At 46.8% G+C, this 15,762-nt stretch overlaps 1 protein-coding gene across 2 annotated transcripts in view; it reads right to left on the bottom strand.

The window, feature by feature from the left end:
* Positions 1-5,421: 5,421 nt before the first annotated feature.
* Positions 5,422-15,762, bottom strand: part of ANXA2 (annexin A2) — a 44,107-nt gene continuing 33,766 nt past the window's right edge. For both annotated transcript variants that reach the window (XM_024735247.1, XM_024735246.1), the window contains exons 6-13: positions 14,393-14,483; positions 13,374-13,453; positions 11,737-11,796; positions 9,670-9,763; positions 8,940-9,035; positions 8,267-8,325; positions 7,021-7,143; positions 5,422-5,797 (exon numbers count right to left, since the gene is read on the bottom strand). In XM_024735247.1, the coding sequence (XP_024591015.1) occupies positions 5,738-5,797; positions 7,021-7,143; positions 8,267-8,325; positions 8,940-9,035; positions 9,670-9,763; positions 11,737-11,796; positions 13,374-13,453; positions 14,393-14,483 (663 nt within the window). In that variant the 3' untranslated portion in view covers positions 5,422-5,737. The remainder of the gene's footprint in view (positions 5,798-7,020; positions 7,144-8,266; positions 8,326-8,939; positions 9,036-9,669; positions 9,764-11,736; positions 11,797-13,373; positions 13,454-14,392; positions 14,484-15,762) is intronic.

Raw genomic sequence — 15,762 nt, 5'->3', positions numbered from 1 at the left:
GGATTTATCTGGAATAGATACTGTAAATCATAAAATGTGACAAGGAGAAAAGTCAGAAGGTAAACGTACAGAGGTTCCCTTCTAGCAGTTGGTCGTGGAATGTGTGCTGTCCCGGTGACTGGGAAGGAAATGGTATAGAGTCAGAGCAAGACTGGAAATAGATTTTAACACTGGGCAGAGCCTCATTCCCCATTCACCATACCATCACTAAGACCTTCCCTGCGGGAGCCAGCACTGCAGCAGACAAGGTTTTAATTCCCTGCAAACACCCAGGCTTCCCAGAGGTCAGGACACTCCAGGCACTGCATGGAGGCTGGGTACTGTCCCCATCCCCTGGGCACTACCATGCTCAGTCTCTGAACCCAGCTGAGCCAGGGTTAGGCTACTCGCTTCTTCCTTTCCTCCAGAACCCTTCCCTTTAGACAATCCAGGCCTACATATTCTTGAACTGGACTTGGAAAACTCAAAATCCACTTAACTCTTCCATGAGGCAAGGGAAGCCTGACTTCTACTGCCTGGAACTCAGCCCTCCCTCTTCAGGATGGGAAGGAAAACCTGCCTCTCATTCCTTCCTCTTGAGCTTACTGCCAAGGAAACAAGAGCTCAGTCTCAAGTCGTCCTGCCAAAATATTAACAGTGATTTGTTCTAGTTGGAGTTCCAGGTGATTCAGATTTTCTCCTTTATACTTTTCTGTATTTTTTAACTTTCTACAGTGATTCTGTATTCCTCCTGTATGTCAGGAAAAAAATACCAAAAAAAAAAAAAAATTCCTGCTTTAAGGATTGCCTCTCCCCAAACCTTTCCAGATGCTTTATCCTAGGTGAGAATCGTTTACTCTGGACCGCCCCCCCAAGAGTCTCACCTGTGCCTCCATCACAGCCCTTATTATTCTGCATGGTCAGTGTTGCCGTGTTCTTCTTCCAATCCTCAGTGATTAGTTCAGTCACCAGCATATAGTAGGGTTGTCTACTGAATACATTAAGTCAATAAATGAATAAGTGAATGACTGAGAGATCCTGTATTACCTGACCAACTCTGGACTTTAAAATTTTTCCTAGTCATAGATGAGTTCATATCTATTAGGACAAAGGTGATCCTTTAAGACCAAGATGGTTTTCCAAAGCTCAAGAATCCAAGAAATCTGGCAACCTCACTGATATAGAAACCTAAAACTTGTTTGAAATATTTCTGTATTCCTGATCCAAACTCCTTGCTAATCCTTGTATTAATCTTTAGAAATGTACTTGAAGTATGATAGCCTTGGGCTCTAATGGATTACAGCTGGGAAAGTTGTAATTTGTCCTCACCTACTGTTTAACAAGCCACCTCCACACCAGGTTCCACTGACATTATGTCCTTTCTGGTTTGTTTCTTATTAATATAAAGCTGATGGTTCAACTACAGAACAGCAAGGGTTGCAGGGAAGGGCTAGTGACCATCCTAAATACTTAGCTCACTTCTTTACTGTGATTTCAGGGGTCCAAGAAAGCCCTCTTGAATCCCAACCATTCTCCCATTTCTTCACTAACTCCTTTCATTCCCGTAATATGGGAACAAAGCCTTCATTCCAAGATAAAGCTGACCCTGTACACTTACTTCCAGGAAAGAGACATGGGCTAACAGCCCTACCAAGATTTAAACAGCATCCCACAGACCCTGAAAGGAGAGAGGCCCTGCAGAGACCAGGAAGGCAAGTTCGGAGAACTTAAGTCCATCCTTGACCCGTCCCAGTTTTGCCCAGAGCTTGCCTAGCCTTCAGACTAGATGAAGGCTATTTAATGTTGGAATCGTTGGGCTGGGATTTCTCTAAGGCCTAAACAACGTGGCTCCTGGTTCGCTCTCCCCTTACCCTCTACTGTGGAGAACGAGACTGAGAAGGCTGATTAGGGACGCATAGCTGGGAACAGCACAAATGCAAAAGAGGACTTGCAAAGGGGAAAGTGTGTTTTCTGTTTTAAGAAACCTGCTGACATAGGGAATGCTCCTGTTTTTCTGTAGAAATGCTTCCTTCAGTGGACAAAATTCAGCCACAATCAAGCTAATTGAATGCACAAATGTAATATTTTTCCAGGGCACCTCCAATTTAATGCTTGATGAAATCGTGTCTTTCGCATATATTTACAAAAGCTCTTCTTCATCCAGAAATGTCTGTTAAAATTGCTTATAGATGCTGAGATAGCAAATCACTCTTCTAATGTAATGAGATAAGTCATCTCTATAAACTTTGCTTGCTCAAATGTACTCGCATAAAAGAAATCAGGCTACAGGCTTTTTTTCAATAAATAGAATGAACAACTAGAACTTGATGGCTATAGCATGTTCTGCCTCATTGCTAAGGGATGTTTAAAATTGCTCCCTCTCTCTTGCAGCAGAGTTTTCATTTTGGTAGTTGATGGAAAAAGGAGGTCAGATAAACTAATGTGGATGAGAAGGCAAAGCCGTTTGTCAAAATGTGGGGAGAGGCCTGGAGACTGGAGTCATTTAAAGACAAAAAATTGATTTAAAAGATTTCTGTCCTCAAATCATTTTTCTTGCTAAATGCAGCCACTTTGTGAGCCTGGCTTCCCCTGCTCTAGCTATCTTTACTAATAATTTACACCACAGGAACTTCACATACTGGGAAGATTCATATGCGTAGTCATTGATGCATAGCCCAGTAAGATGGGTCCAAAGATCAAGAGTCTGTGGAAAAGACAAGGTTTAGCCACCTGTTTCTAAGTAAGATTTGTCTTCCAACTCTAACCTGGAAGCCAACAATGTGACAAAAAGGCTTCGTAGGTCATCTCACACACACCATATAGGGCTGTCATGTATGGCCGCTCAGGTTGTGCACTGTGTAAGTCCAGGGGACATACCATTCACATAGGCTACAATGTGAAGGGTGCCGTCTGGAGCTGTGCAATGTGACAGTCCTGTCCTGCTCCACCACACAGGTCAGGGAGAAAAAAAATCGTATCTTCTTGTTCACAATCATAGTTTAATAAGTTTCCATGACTAAACTGCATGCATTTACCTTTAACTCCTCAAAGAATACAAAGTTCTTATTATCAGCTGCCATTGTTAAAGCCTGCCGCATTCCCTTTTCTTCTCTTTACAAAGTAAAATTGGGAGAATAGTCAAATCTCCAGATGGTTCTTTACTTCCAGAAACGGTTTGGGAACTTCCCTGGTAATGCAGTGGTTAGGACTCCACTGCGTCTCCAATGCAGGGGGCCCGGGTTCGATCCCTGGTCAGGGAACTAGATCCCACAAGCGTGCTGCAACTAAGGAGCCCGCCTGCTGCAACTAAGACCCGGCGCAACCAAATAAATAATTAAAAAAAAAAAAAGAAATGGTTTGGACAGCTTAACTGTGGAGGACAAGCTGGAATCCAGAAGATGAGGCCAAATTCTAAGTGCCCTTTCTGTCAGTTTTGGAAAACACTAGACAGCCATTGTTCCATTCAGGGGAGACAGCAGGCAGCATTTGGAATGGTTCTCCGGGGGCCTGGCTTTCGCCAAGCTGCCTCCACGCCTGCTGAAGGGCCCAGAGCAGCCAGACCAGTGGCCAGGCCACCCTGAGCAGGGCGAGAGCAGGAGCCTGCCCACACCCTGGCTGCCCAGCCCTGCCTTCTCTTTCCACCACCTTTCCCTCTGCTGCATAAAACGCATTGTGTGGTGGGAAGAAACAGCCTGAATGCTTCGTGATCTGAAACACGGCTCCTGACAGCCTCTGCTCAGCCCAGTTTTGTTTTCATGGACGCGCCATGCGGTGTGCAGGATCTTAGCTCCCCAACCAGGGGTCGAACCTGTGCCCCCTGCATTGGGAGCACGGAGTCTCAACCACTGGACTGCCAGGGACATCGCAGAGCCCGACCACTTCTGAGGGCAACACCAGAATGTGGGGGGAGACAGAAATTCCCCGCTTCTTATGCAGTTCCTTGAACTCTGCCCCAAGCACGCAGAAAAGTATATTCTGGGATTGGAGGCATCACATCTAATATGCATAGGAAGAGACATTTGAGAAGACACACTATTTTTTGCCTCACTTGCATTTTAAAGAGTGTCTCAGTGGCCTTACGCTTTATGGGCCTAGTGACTGAAGAGCTCTGTTCCATCTGAGTTTCTACAGCAAGTTTGCCAAAGGTCAAAATAGCAAATCAATCAGTCCACAGATGTATATCTTTTGGTTATCGTGGTGCTGTTTTCATTGGATCTGAAGGCTGAAAGTGGGGCAGGTGTTCTCCATTCTCCAGGCTCCCCACTTCTGTCCAACCAGCCCATTTCCCACCTGCATTTCCACTACCTGCCTAGTCCCTGCAGACCACTAAGCGTCCAACATCGGCCAGGTGTCAAGAATTAGTGACTGACACAGCACCCTTTACGAGGAGGAGATGTAGTGTAAGGATTTGGGGATAGTCATCAACACTGCCCCAGCCCTACCCCCAGCTTAGGGGAGGTACCTGTATGAGCAGGCCATCTGCAGGGTCCTGGGCTAGAAGCCAATGAACAGCACCTTCACCTTGTGAGCGGAGACAGGTACGTCAACACACACGCCTGCTTAGCACACAGTCTATCCATGGAAGGACGGACCAGAAACCACGTGACTCTAGGAAGGCGCCCTGGCTGGCTGGGAAGAGAGTGGGAGGGAGATGTAATTTTCACTGCACAGACTCTGTGTGACGTTTGAAATGTGAACCAGGTGTATGAATTACCTTTAATCAGAACCATAAGAATGCTCGTGGAGAGCTTCCTCCCAGCTGTCACACTTCCCCTTAGATATCAGGGCATGGCTCAGACGTTTTCTTCTCTGGGTCATCTTTCTCAGTCCTCCCAGGCAAAGCCAATCGCTTTCTTCTCTGTGTGCCCGTCTACTTTTGTTACACCGCTTGTACGAGGATGCTGTAGCCTGACTCTGACAGGTGAGCCCTCGAGGCTGGGGCAGGATGTTACTGATTTCTGTAATTCTTATGGGAATACTTGGAATATTTGCTAAATGGAGTCTACCACACCATCCTACCCTTTTCCCAGTTTGAGGCCCCTGCCGCTTGTTTTCACCTAACTTACCTGTATAAAGATGAGCAGATGAAGGGGTCATTCTGGGATTTTTTCCCCCCATAGGTACTATCATCCCCTATGCAATAGGACCTTCTATTATAATGAAAATGTGCACTGCCTGTGTTGTCCAATACACTAGGGGCTATAATCACACGTGTATACTGAGTACCGGAAATGTGGACAGACTGACTGAGGAATTGACCTTTTAATTATTTCATTTAAATAAATTTAGATGTAAGTAGCCGCATCTGGATAGCAGCTACTATATCGGACAGCTCCTTTCTAGAGCTTTCTTCCTCAAGGGGACAGCCTTACCGGCCCAACAATACCACCCGTAAGCACGTTTGATTTTGAAACAATTAAATTGAGAGCAAGGTCAACAAAGTACTTGTTCCTAAAGTAAAAATTCAGTTTATTCATCTGTTTACGACACAGTACTCAAAAGGCAAAGTGTTTCACATCATAGATTTCACTTCCAATTCCTTGGAATGTTCATTTCTTTTACTGTAAAGAGAGACTAGACCGGAAAGGCAGGCAATGCTTAGGCAACTAAACTAAGGATGGAGCAGGTGAGGTGGGCAGCACTAACGTCATCCTCCCAGGGATGGGCACAAGGGGTTTGTTAGCCACAAGCTGACTGTGTAGAACTGTTAGCTGGGAGCGCAGAGCCGCTGTCCTGGACCCTCGGGCCATTGAGGGCTTCAGTCATCCCCACCGCACAGGTACAGCAGCGCTTTCTGGTAGTCACCCTTGGTGTCTTGCTATAAGTGGCCAAGGAGAAAAAAGAAATTCAGGGTCAGGAGAAAGATCCACACTCTGCAGAAACACACAAGCAGGCTCACGGCACATGGAGCCTCTGTGGGACCTGCCCAGACACACCCAAACCATCAGAGGACCCTCAGGGATCGCGGCCCAGGGGAGATTATTGCCACAAGGGTAGAGAGAACACAGGGTCCTGGGGGTTAACATGGTAAGTGACCAGAGGACAGAACCCAGTCTGCTCCTCTTGCACTGAGGTCCTGCAAACAGCACCTGTTTTCTCCCTGGCCCGCATCCTTCCAGAGAAGACACGCGAGGCACCTTCCTGCCTGACTCTGTTGTTTCATGGACTCTTAAGGTCACGTGGGAATAAGCTGATGAGTTAAGGAAATAATTACTGAGTCTAAATCCTCCCTGAATTTTAAACATATGCCCTAGTAAACTAGTTATAGCAAACCCAGCTCTAAATTCATCCCTGGTAACCACTGACACGACGTTGAAATTTTCAGGATCTTTCAGAAAGAGGGGTTTGCAACATCTGTCTGAATTAAACACAGTGGGAGGGACCACAGTGAAGGCAACTGCTTCTTATATACGAACACTCTATCCCTCCAAAACAGGGACAGGCTAAATGGGGAGGGGAGAGATGGGAGTTCTGAGTGAGGAAATGTTGCCAGGCTTATCACAGAGGACTTTCAAGAAATGGAAATATAATAAAACGTAGATTAAATTGATCTAAGTCTTTTCAGGATGTCAGCAAGTCTTGCAGGATCACTGTCATGAGCACCAACTGTCCCTGCAGAATAGGTGTGGGAAATATGAAATATTTGCCTGATTCTGTAAGATTCCAGGACAAATCCTAATAGCACTTTCAAAATAAATCCCTGATATTTGATGACTAGCATCTCTTCCCCGGGGAGTTAGAAAACAGAAAACCGCCATTCTGCCATTGTTCTTTTTTTTTTGCGGTACGCGGGCCCCTCTCTGCTGTGGCCTCTCCCGTTGCGGAGCACAGGCTGCGGACGCGCAGGCTCAGCAGCCATGGCTTCACAGGCCCAGCCGCTCCGCGGCATGTGGGATCTTCCCGGACCGGGGCACGAACCCGTGTCCCCTGCATCGGCAGGCGGACTCTCAACCACTGCGCCACCAGGGAAGCCCTCTGCCATTGTTCTGACAGGCACCTGACCAGGACTCCCAGCCCTCTGATGGTCAGGTGGGGCCTTACCTGAATGTAGTAGTACAGGGACTTGCCGTACTTTTTCTTGAATTCACATCTGATTTTCAACATGTCCACTTCACTGCGGGAGATCATGATTCTAATCAGGACCTTATCACGAGTGCCTTTGCCCTGAAAGTCAAATTTACGCTCCAAGTTATAATTCGCTGACAATGTTAATCGTTAAAAAAAAGTCTAGTGAGTTCTTCTGCGCATGGAACTCATTTGGGTTCCTGATGCCGCCCTCTAAGAGACTGCAAAGATAACCGCAAAACTGCTCCCTTAAGAACAATGAGCGCCTTGGAATTCCAAACACACCAGCATGAAACTGGCACAAAGCCCCCATGCTGTACATTCAGTAAACGTGAACTGAGCGCTAACCACTGCAAGGCTCAGGTCAGGAAGTGCGCGAGTTTACGTACGTAACACAAAGCTCCTGGCTCTCGGGGGCTTAGAGAGCACGTGCTACCACGCTCACCGTGGCTCTATGCCATTTTGAATGGTACAAGCAATAAGGACCACTAAAGTTTACATCCAGAACCTCAGAGCAGAGAATGGGCCATACTTGACATGGAACCTGAGGGGAGACGGGAGAGAGGCAGTGTGGACAAGGGGGTGACCCAGGAAGAGGCGGCAAGGGCCTGGAAGCCATGAGGCACAAGGCACATCTAAGGCGTGGAAAAGGGGATGCGACTGTGGGAAGAGACAGTCCATTTAAGGGAAAAGTGCAGGGCTGGCTTTGGAGTCAGACAGACCCAAGTTCAAGTTTGGCTATGTAACCTCAAGCAAGCTGAAACTTTCCAAGCTCCATTCTCCTCATCTAGAAAGAAAATAGTCACACACGCCTCACAGGTTTTTTGGTAATGATTTAAGATAAAGTAAGTCGCACAATGCCTACTGCCTAGTGGTTGCTTAATAACCTCTTTTCCTTGTCTGTCCTCACTCTGGGGTACCGGGAGGGAATCACTGAGAAATCTGAACAGGAATCTGACATGATCACCATCTAGCACTTTCTCTCTCCCGTGGCACTTTGCTTTCTACCTGCACACAAACATGTGTTCAAGTAGTTGGGAGAAACAGAAGACAGATTTGTGGTTTTCTCACCTGTCACATTAAAGCAGAGCTGACTAGTGTGTTCCTGCACCTAGACAGTGGGGTCCCTTCCTCCATCCACTAGTCAGGAGCTTTAGTCTGGGGCACAAAGGAAGAAAAAGCCTAGTGTGGAAACATGGACCTCTCGGCCAGTTGCCCTTACCTTCATGGAGTCGTACAGTCTGTCAGCAAAATACAGGGGCTTGTTCTGAATGCACTGCACTGCGGAGAGAAGAAAAGGGTCAGTAACTCCTCTCTCCTCCACCAGTAGGGGGTGAAGCCCTGACCTGGGACACCACCAGATGACCAGACGTAACAGGAGTGGGCTCTGCAAAATGGGCAACGCTCAGGGAAAACCAGGAATCCTCTGAATCAGCCAGCTGTGCTTTTTTTTTTTAAAAATAAATTTATATATTATTTATCTTTGGCTGCGCTGGGTCTTTATTGCTGCAGGTTGAGCGCAGGCTCAGCGGCCATGGCTCACGGGCCCAGCCGCTCCGCGGCATGTGGGATCTTCCCGGACTGGGGCACGAACCCGTGTCCCCTGCATCGGCAGGCGGACTCTCAACCACTGCGCCACCAGGGAAGCCCTCTTTGGTTATCTTATTCCTCCTGGGCAACGCTCCATTCTACCAACGTAAGCCCTTCTTCAGTTCCATATCTTAAATTCATACGGTGAAGATTATGAAACTACCCAAATCATGTAAAGAAGCCATGTCTCATGTCTCCTAAAGCCACTTGAATTAACAGGATGGCCATTTGTTACTTCTGCTTCAGCACAGCTAGCTGACTGAAAGCTGATGTCCACTAGGGATGAGGGGGCCACACCTGCTTACCTAGGTTCAGGAAAGCATTTTCCAGGTCTCCTTTAACCTCCTTCTTGATGCTCTCCAGCATGTCATAAGGGCTGTAGCTCTTGTACCTTTCAAATACTAAAGAAAAGCAACAGATAATTATTATAACAGAGCCACTAGTCAAAGCTATCAATGGTTACCCACACGGTTATGCATCACACACACACACACACACACACACACACACACACACACACACACACACACACACACACAGATGATGATAATCATAGCACCCTAGAGGGTTAGGGACTGCCATGCAGACCAGAGCTGACACTGTACCAGTTGCCCTGGGACAGCCGTACCGTGCACCTGTTCTAAATGGCACTGCCCCAGCCACATGTTTTGACCATCTTCATCTCTCCGGCATGGAACCCACTTTCTCTGGGCCACGAGAAACAGTACATACATAGCACCCAACTAAGTCCACTACTTCAACAGATATAGCAAGATAAAAGGATCCAGACGAGAAGAGGCCGCACAACAAAGCACCAAACATGAAAAGGATTTAGGGGAAAAAAAACGATCCAAAATGGGAAAGAAGGGTGAATGGACTTGGTGAGGAAAAATGGGTGAGATTAGAGGGTACAAAGCAGGGAGTGTACTCTGTTCTGGCAGACCCGAGCCCCAACACAGACACCCAGCCGGCCCACTTGAGAGGGCCCTCCGGTTTGGCCCCGGGGCTCTAAGACCTCCCCAGCACAGCGCTCACCTTTCTGGAGGTGGCACACGCTCCGCTCGGTCATGATGCTGATCCACTTGGGAACATCAGTTCCTCTCCTCTTCACGCCAGCATCGTAGAGATCCTACGAGCACAACCGACCACGGAAGTTAATTCCACAGTCCAGAGCAAGGTCATTAAAAACCTGTCACGCACAAAACCCCAAAACCTATACATTCAGAATGCCAAAATGAGAAAGGACAACTGCACTGCAGACACGGGAAAAATGTGCTGTTTAGGTCAAAAGTCTTAAGAGCAGTCTTCCTGAAGCACAGACATACAGCAGGACAGGAGGTTGTTCGTGAGGGTGATGCTGTAGAAATCTCCTTCCCTGAACACCGAAGGGATGACCAAGAACCTCTACTCATATACAGAAGGACAAGCCAATGCTCATTAGCACATCCAGCTCTCCTCCATTTGGCACGTTCAATAGCACATAAACTAATGGTCGTCTACTAAAGACAGCTACAAGTCACGTACCCACCCCCCCAGAATTCTTAGAGACTCCGGAAATGATGGAGCTGAAAAAAAAAAAAAAAAAGCTGGTCCAATCACATTTTCAGTTTCTGGAAAATTTAGGGGCTATAAGTGACGCTAAGAATGGCAGGGAAGGAAGGAGAAAGGCTTATGCAAGAGCCGATACTTATTCAGTGACCATCCACTATCTGGGAGCTGCAAAACCCTTTTCTAGGGACTTCCCTGATGGCGCAGCGGTTAAGAATCCACCTGCCAATGCAGGGGACACGGGTTCGAGCCCTGGTCCGGGAAGATCCCACATGCTGTGGAGCAACTAAGCTCGTGCGCCACAACTACTGAGCCTGTGCTCTAGAGCCCGGGAGCCACAAGTACTGAAGCCCGCGCGCCTAGAGACCATGTTCCGCAACAACAGAAGGCCCTGCTCACCGCAACTAGAGAAAGCCCGCGCAGTAAAAAGACCCAACGCAGCCAAAAATAAATAATCAATTTAATAAAAAATAAATTAAAAAAACCCTTTTCTACCTCCTGCTAAGTGGGCTATGTGAAATATACTGAATTTTAAGACTAAAACGGATTAAAATTAATTCTGTTCTTCAGCTCTTATGAAATACTTCGAGACAGCTGTCGACCCTCTGGGAAAGGCATGTAGTTCACAGTGATCTGAATCAGCTTCACAAATAGTTCTGGGTGATTATGGAATGAGAACCAGCAGTTCTATTCAGCCAGAAAAGAAGGAAGGGCCTCTGCCTCTCTCACCTCTTCCCCCACCACCAAGGGCAGAAAGCCTTCCTATCCCTGCCTGTGCCTCTACCATCTCCTCCCACTATTCTGTGCTGTGAATTCTATTAGTGTGTGTTTGTAGCAAATGCCCACCAGTGTGAACACCAGCATTACACCCTGCAGAAACAAGCAAAGCCTAGATGAGCAAATGTGAGTCAGAAACTGATCCTGTAACTGACACCAGCATTATAAGGGTATATCCCGTTATAACCACAGCTTCCAGAGAGTGAAAACGAAGCCCACAAATTCTTTGACCTTCCTCCCTTCCAAACGTGGAGCCTACTTCCCCTCCCACTGACTGGAAGCTAGACCTAGTGACTCGCCTCTAATGAAGGGTGTGACAGAAGTGACAGTGTGTGTGACTCTTGAGATTACACCATAAAAGGCACCTGGCTTCCTCCGGGCTGTGTCTCTTGGATCACTCACTCTGGGGAGAGCCAGCTGCCATCTCTCTGTGAGGACACTCAAGCAACCCCTTTGAGAGGCCCATGTGGAAAAAGAGTAAGGCCTCCTGCCAACAGTCACATGGGTGGGGGACTACACGGGTGGGTGATCTGGGAAGTAGATCTTCCTGAAGCTGTCAGGCCCTCAGATGACGCAGCCCTGGTCCACACTTTGTCTCCAACCTCAGAAGTCCTGAGCCACTTCCCAGTTCCTGACCCACAGAAACTGAGAGATAATAAATGCTTGTTGTTCTAAGCCACTGAGTTTGAGGTAATTTGTTATGCAGGATGGGTAACTATACCCACTATCCAGAGACTAGGAAACAAAACCCCGAACACCAAGAAGCTTGGCACTGACCCGGGCATCTTGGTCAATCAGTTCATAATCAATGACGGAGCCATCCTCTGCTCTTCGACCCTACAGGGAAAAAATAAAAAAAATTAAGAACATCAAATGTATTTCTTTGTACATTTTAAAACTGAAAATGTTATTTTCTCCCCAACTCATGTAAGCCGCTATTTACTGAATAAACACCCTCCTGAAATTTTTCTTCACTTAAGTCTAGGTTAAAACCAAAAAGTCTAGGTAAGACCAAGGATTGTTACAATAATTGAGGCAGTGAAGTGGGGGCTATATATACCCTCTTGTTACCCAGTTCTGGGCTAAGCACCTTACAGAATCTCCCTAAAAAAGGTAATGGTATTTAGCTCCTTCCTTCGGAGAGCTCACAGCCCAGATGGAGAAATACGCATGGAATAAATGGTAAAACAACACAGTATCTGTGGCTCTAAGTAGACGTGAAATGCAAAAGAAGGCAGAAATCTGTCAGGCAGAATCGTCAGCAAAGTCTGTGGACAATGGGGTGCAGCTGAGGCAAAGCGCAAAGGCTCCGTCAGATGAGGCTGGCAGTGGGAAGCAGGAGAAGCCATTCCGCACAGGGGAGTGATGTGCGCCCAGCCGAGGAGAAGGTGAGCGGGAGGGAAGCCCAGAGAGGAGGACTAAGTTAGGGAGGGCCAGCGGACAGAAGACACTTAAAGGCAGTTGAGAGTTTGGATATGATGCAGCAGAAATGTCTGTTGATCAGGAGTTTGGTGCAAGTGGATTTCAAAAAGATGGGCGGGAGCTTCCCTGGTGGCACAGTGGCTGAGAGTCTGCCTGCCGATGCAGGGGACACGGGTTCATGCCCCGGTCTGGGAAGATCTCACATGCCGCGGAGCAGCTGGGCCCGTGAGCCATGGCCGCTGAGCCTGTGCGTCCGGAGCCTGTTGCTCCGCAACGGGAGAGGCCACAACAGTGAGAGGCCCGCATACAGAAAAAAAAAAAAAAAGATGGGTGGGTGGCGGTATGCAGGGCACGTGGTAGAGAAGAGAGCTGGGGAGGGGAGTACGGAGCTGTTATGGTGATGGAGAGGTGCGTGGGCAGGATACAGCATGCCCATCGACCATTTGTCATCAGGGTTCCCAGGGGAAAATTCCTCTTCCCTCGCCCAGCTAATACACATTAAACTGCACTCGGGTCAGAACTCAGACTAAGGAAGGAAATGCCTTTCATCCACATTAATGTGTTAACATTAGCAAACAAGCAAAGACCTCTCCAGGGAAACCACTACCTGGGCAAATCGTCTCTTAAGAAATGAAAGCAAGTGAAACAAGAGGGTCACTTGCCACTGGGTCCTATGTGACCACAGATAGGGGCAAAATGACCTTCCCCGAGTCAGAGTGAGGGCTGGCACGTAAATCCAGGCCAGGAGCTGAGAGCTGCTTCTTCCTCCTCTGGCCCCAAAGTCCACCTGACCATACGGTTTTGCAGGATAAGAAATCCTATTATACAAAAATGACAACTCTGCAGTGACAGTGCAAACCCACTGTCGAAAATGCAGCTGGAATTTCTGATGCAGGCACAGATGATTGAGTTAATTCGTTCCCAAGTATAAAATGAGGCGCACAACTTGCCTTGGGAGGAAGCAAGGACAAAGAAATAAACTGGTAACCAACCTTCGAGAGGGCGACCATCAGCTTGCGGAAGTCACCAGATGTGTCAGAAACGATATCCTTCTCCAGATCGGTCTTGTACACTTGGAAAACAAAACAACACATCTGGTTTGATGCTTCCTGCCTGTGCAGCCAGCCAGCCACCCGTCCCACTTATCCCCTGCCCACTAAGCCTCTAAAAAGCAGAAACAGCTGTGGCAGCATGGATGTACCCACCCGAAGGAGGTGGACTCTCTAGAATGATTTTTACCCTCATAAAATCAGAACCAGTGCTATTATCAGTGACAAGGGACACGCAGAGCAGGATCAGACCAGGGATCTTCAAAGCTCACCTGTGATCAGTGACTTCCTGGGTAGCTAAAATACTGGTTCCCAAACTTCTTGACTATACTTATTTGGATCATTAAAAAATTTGGAGGACTACACACACACACACATACACAACTGCGGTTTATTATCTACTGATCGAGAAAATGCACAATGGCAAAAACTAGTAAGAATTAAAGAGTACTTTTCAATTAATTTGTACTTTATTATTCAAAATAGCATCTCTGTTTAAGTGTAGTGGTACCACATACACATGTAAGCTGCATCACTTACTCCACCCGGGTCTCCTACACTGCTTGGTGCACAAAGGTCCATGTGCCTCTTGCAACAGTGATCCACAGTCAAGAGCTGGCAACCTCCTCAGCAGAAACTGGACAGCACCCATTCCAAGAAATCCATGTAAAATACTTTCTACTTCTCCCCACCAGATCTCTTTTTTTTTGGTTTGTTTTCTCTGCTTTTGCTCCTGTATATCCTTTTGTATTAGTTCTAGGGGAATATAATCATCAAAACCCAGGCCATCAGGAGATGGAGGAGAGGGACCTGGAACAGAGCAGACCCCTGGACGGTCCAGGTGGCAAGCATTTCTCCACAAGTAATCCAGGCACCCTATCCTGAACACCAGCCCCGCAGGCCAGGATGGGGGTCACAGAAACAGGGCTGAGAGGGTGCACCACAGAACTGGGGCTACTCACTTTCCTTGTAGACTCTGTTGATTTCCTGCAGCTCCTGGTTGGTCCTCGAGCAGATGATCTCAATGAGGGAGTCCTCATCGGTCCCCAGCCCCTGCGAACCAGGCATTGCAGACATCAGCAGGGAAAGCCCTCCAGGCCATTAGCCCACTTCCCTGATCTCAATCAGGTAAACTACACACACAGATTGGGTGTGTAGCACGCCCCTTCCTGCATTCCTCCTGAGGGATCTGTACTGCATTCCTCAGCACAAGGTAAAGTTATATTCTATTCCTTTAAAATATTGCTTCATCAACGGGCTTCCCTGGTGGCGCAGTGGTTGAGAGTCCACCTGCTGATGCAGGGGACGCGGATTCGTGCCCCGGTCCGGGAGGATCCCGCATGCCATGGAGTGGCTGGGCCCGTGAGCCATGGCCGCTGAGCCTGTGCGTCCAGAGCCTGTGCTCCGCAATGGGAGAGGCCACAACAGTGAGAGGCCCGCGTAACGCAAAAAAAAAGCTTCATCAAAATAAAAGATGGTTTAACTGACATGTTTTTTTTAGCTCAACTATATTTAAAAAAATTTTTTTTCCACTATATATAAATATATAGTGAAATGGGAAGAGACAGCAATGGAATACACCAAAATGTTAAAAGTGGTTGCCTTTTGGCGATGGGTTTGTAAACTGAATAACTTTATCGTCTCCCTATGTTTCTTTATTTTTCAACTTCTCTAATAATTGACCATTACTTTAATAGATGAGAAATAATTTTCTTTATTGTACAATTCTGCTCAGAAATTTAAAACAAAGGAACACAGAGATTTTATGCTGTCATGTGCAGCCAGCATCATTAGATTGGAGTAAATCTTTTACGAGGGAAAGGTATAGATAAGATAAAATTTTTAGCTTTACCTCTTTGAAATGTAAAATTGGGTTAATGTTAAAAATTTCATTCTTGTACTTCCATTTTTGCTTGATTGCGATGCACTCTTCGGGCATTTTAGAGAAGCAAAAGGAAATAAGGAAGTGCCAGATAAACCTAGACACCAACACTTTATGAAGGAATAAGAATTTGATGGGTGACCTATTCAAATTTAATATATACACTTTTGAGCTGCCATGCCAGAGAGCTTGAAAGGACCCAATGAAACCTGTATTTCAAAGCTGGCTTCATGATCAAAGTCAAGATTTAATAATCAGGATTCTCTAATACTTGTCTTTCCGAGTATGGAAATATCACTTTGAACTAAGTAGAATTACAACTGTCTAAAATGTAAATCAATTATAAGGTGTTAATACAATAAGAAACTTACTTATCCACATGAAAAGTGTGTCAGCTATTAATTAAACTTATTAGAGTTTATATGCCCCTAAAAAAGTGGTTTATAGAAG

Source organism: Neophocaena asiaeorientalis, unplaced genomic scaffold (assembly GCF_003031525.2).
Source record: "Neophocaena asiaeorientalis asiaeorientalis breed wild unplaced genomic scaffold, Neophocaena_asiaeorientalis_V1.1 scaffold264, whole genome shotgun sequence".
NCBI lineage: Eukaryota > Metazoa > Chordata > Mammalia > Artiodactyla > Phocoenidae > Neophocaena > Neophocaena asiaeorientalis.
The sequence above is the reverse complement of the archived record's forward strand: the minus strand, read 5'-3'. Positions and strand labels throughout refer to the sequence as shown.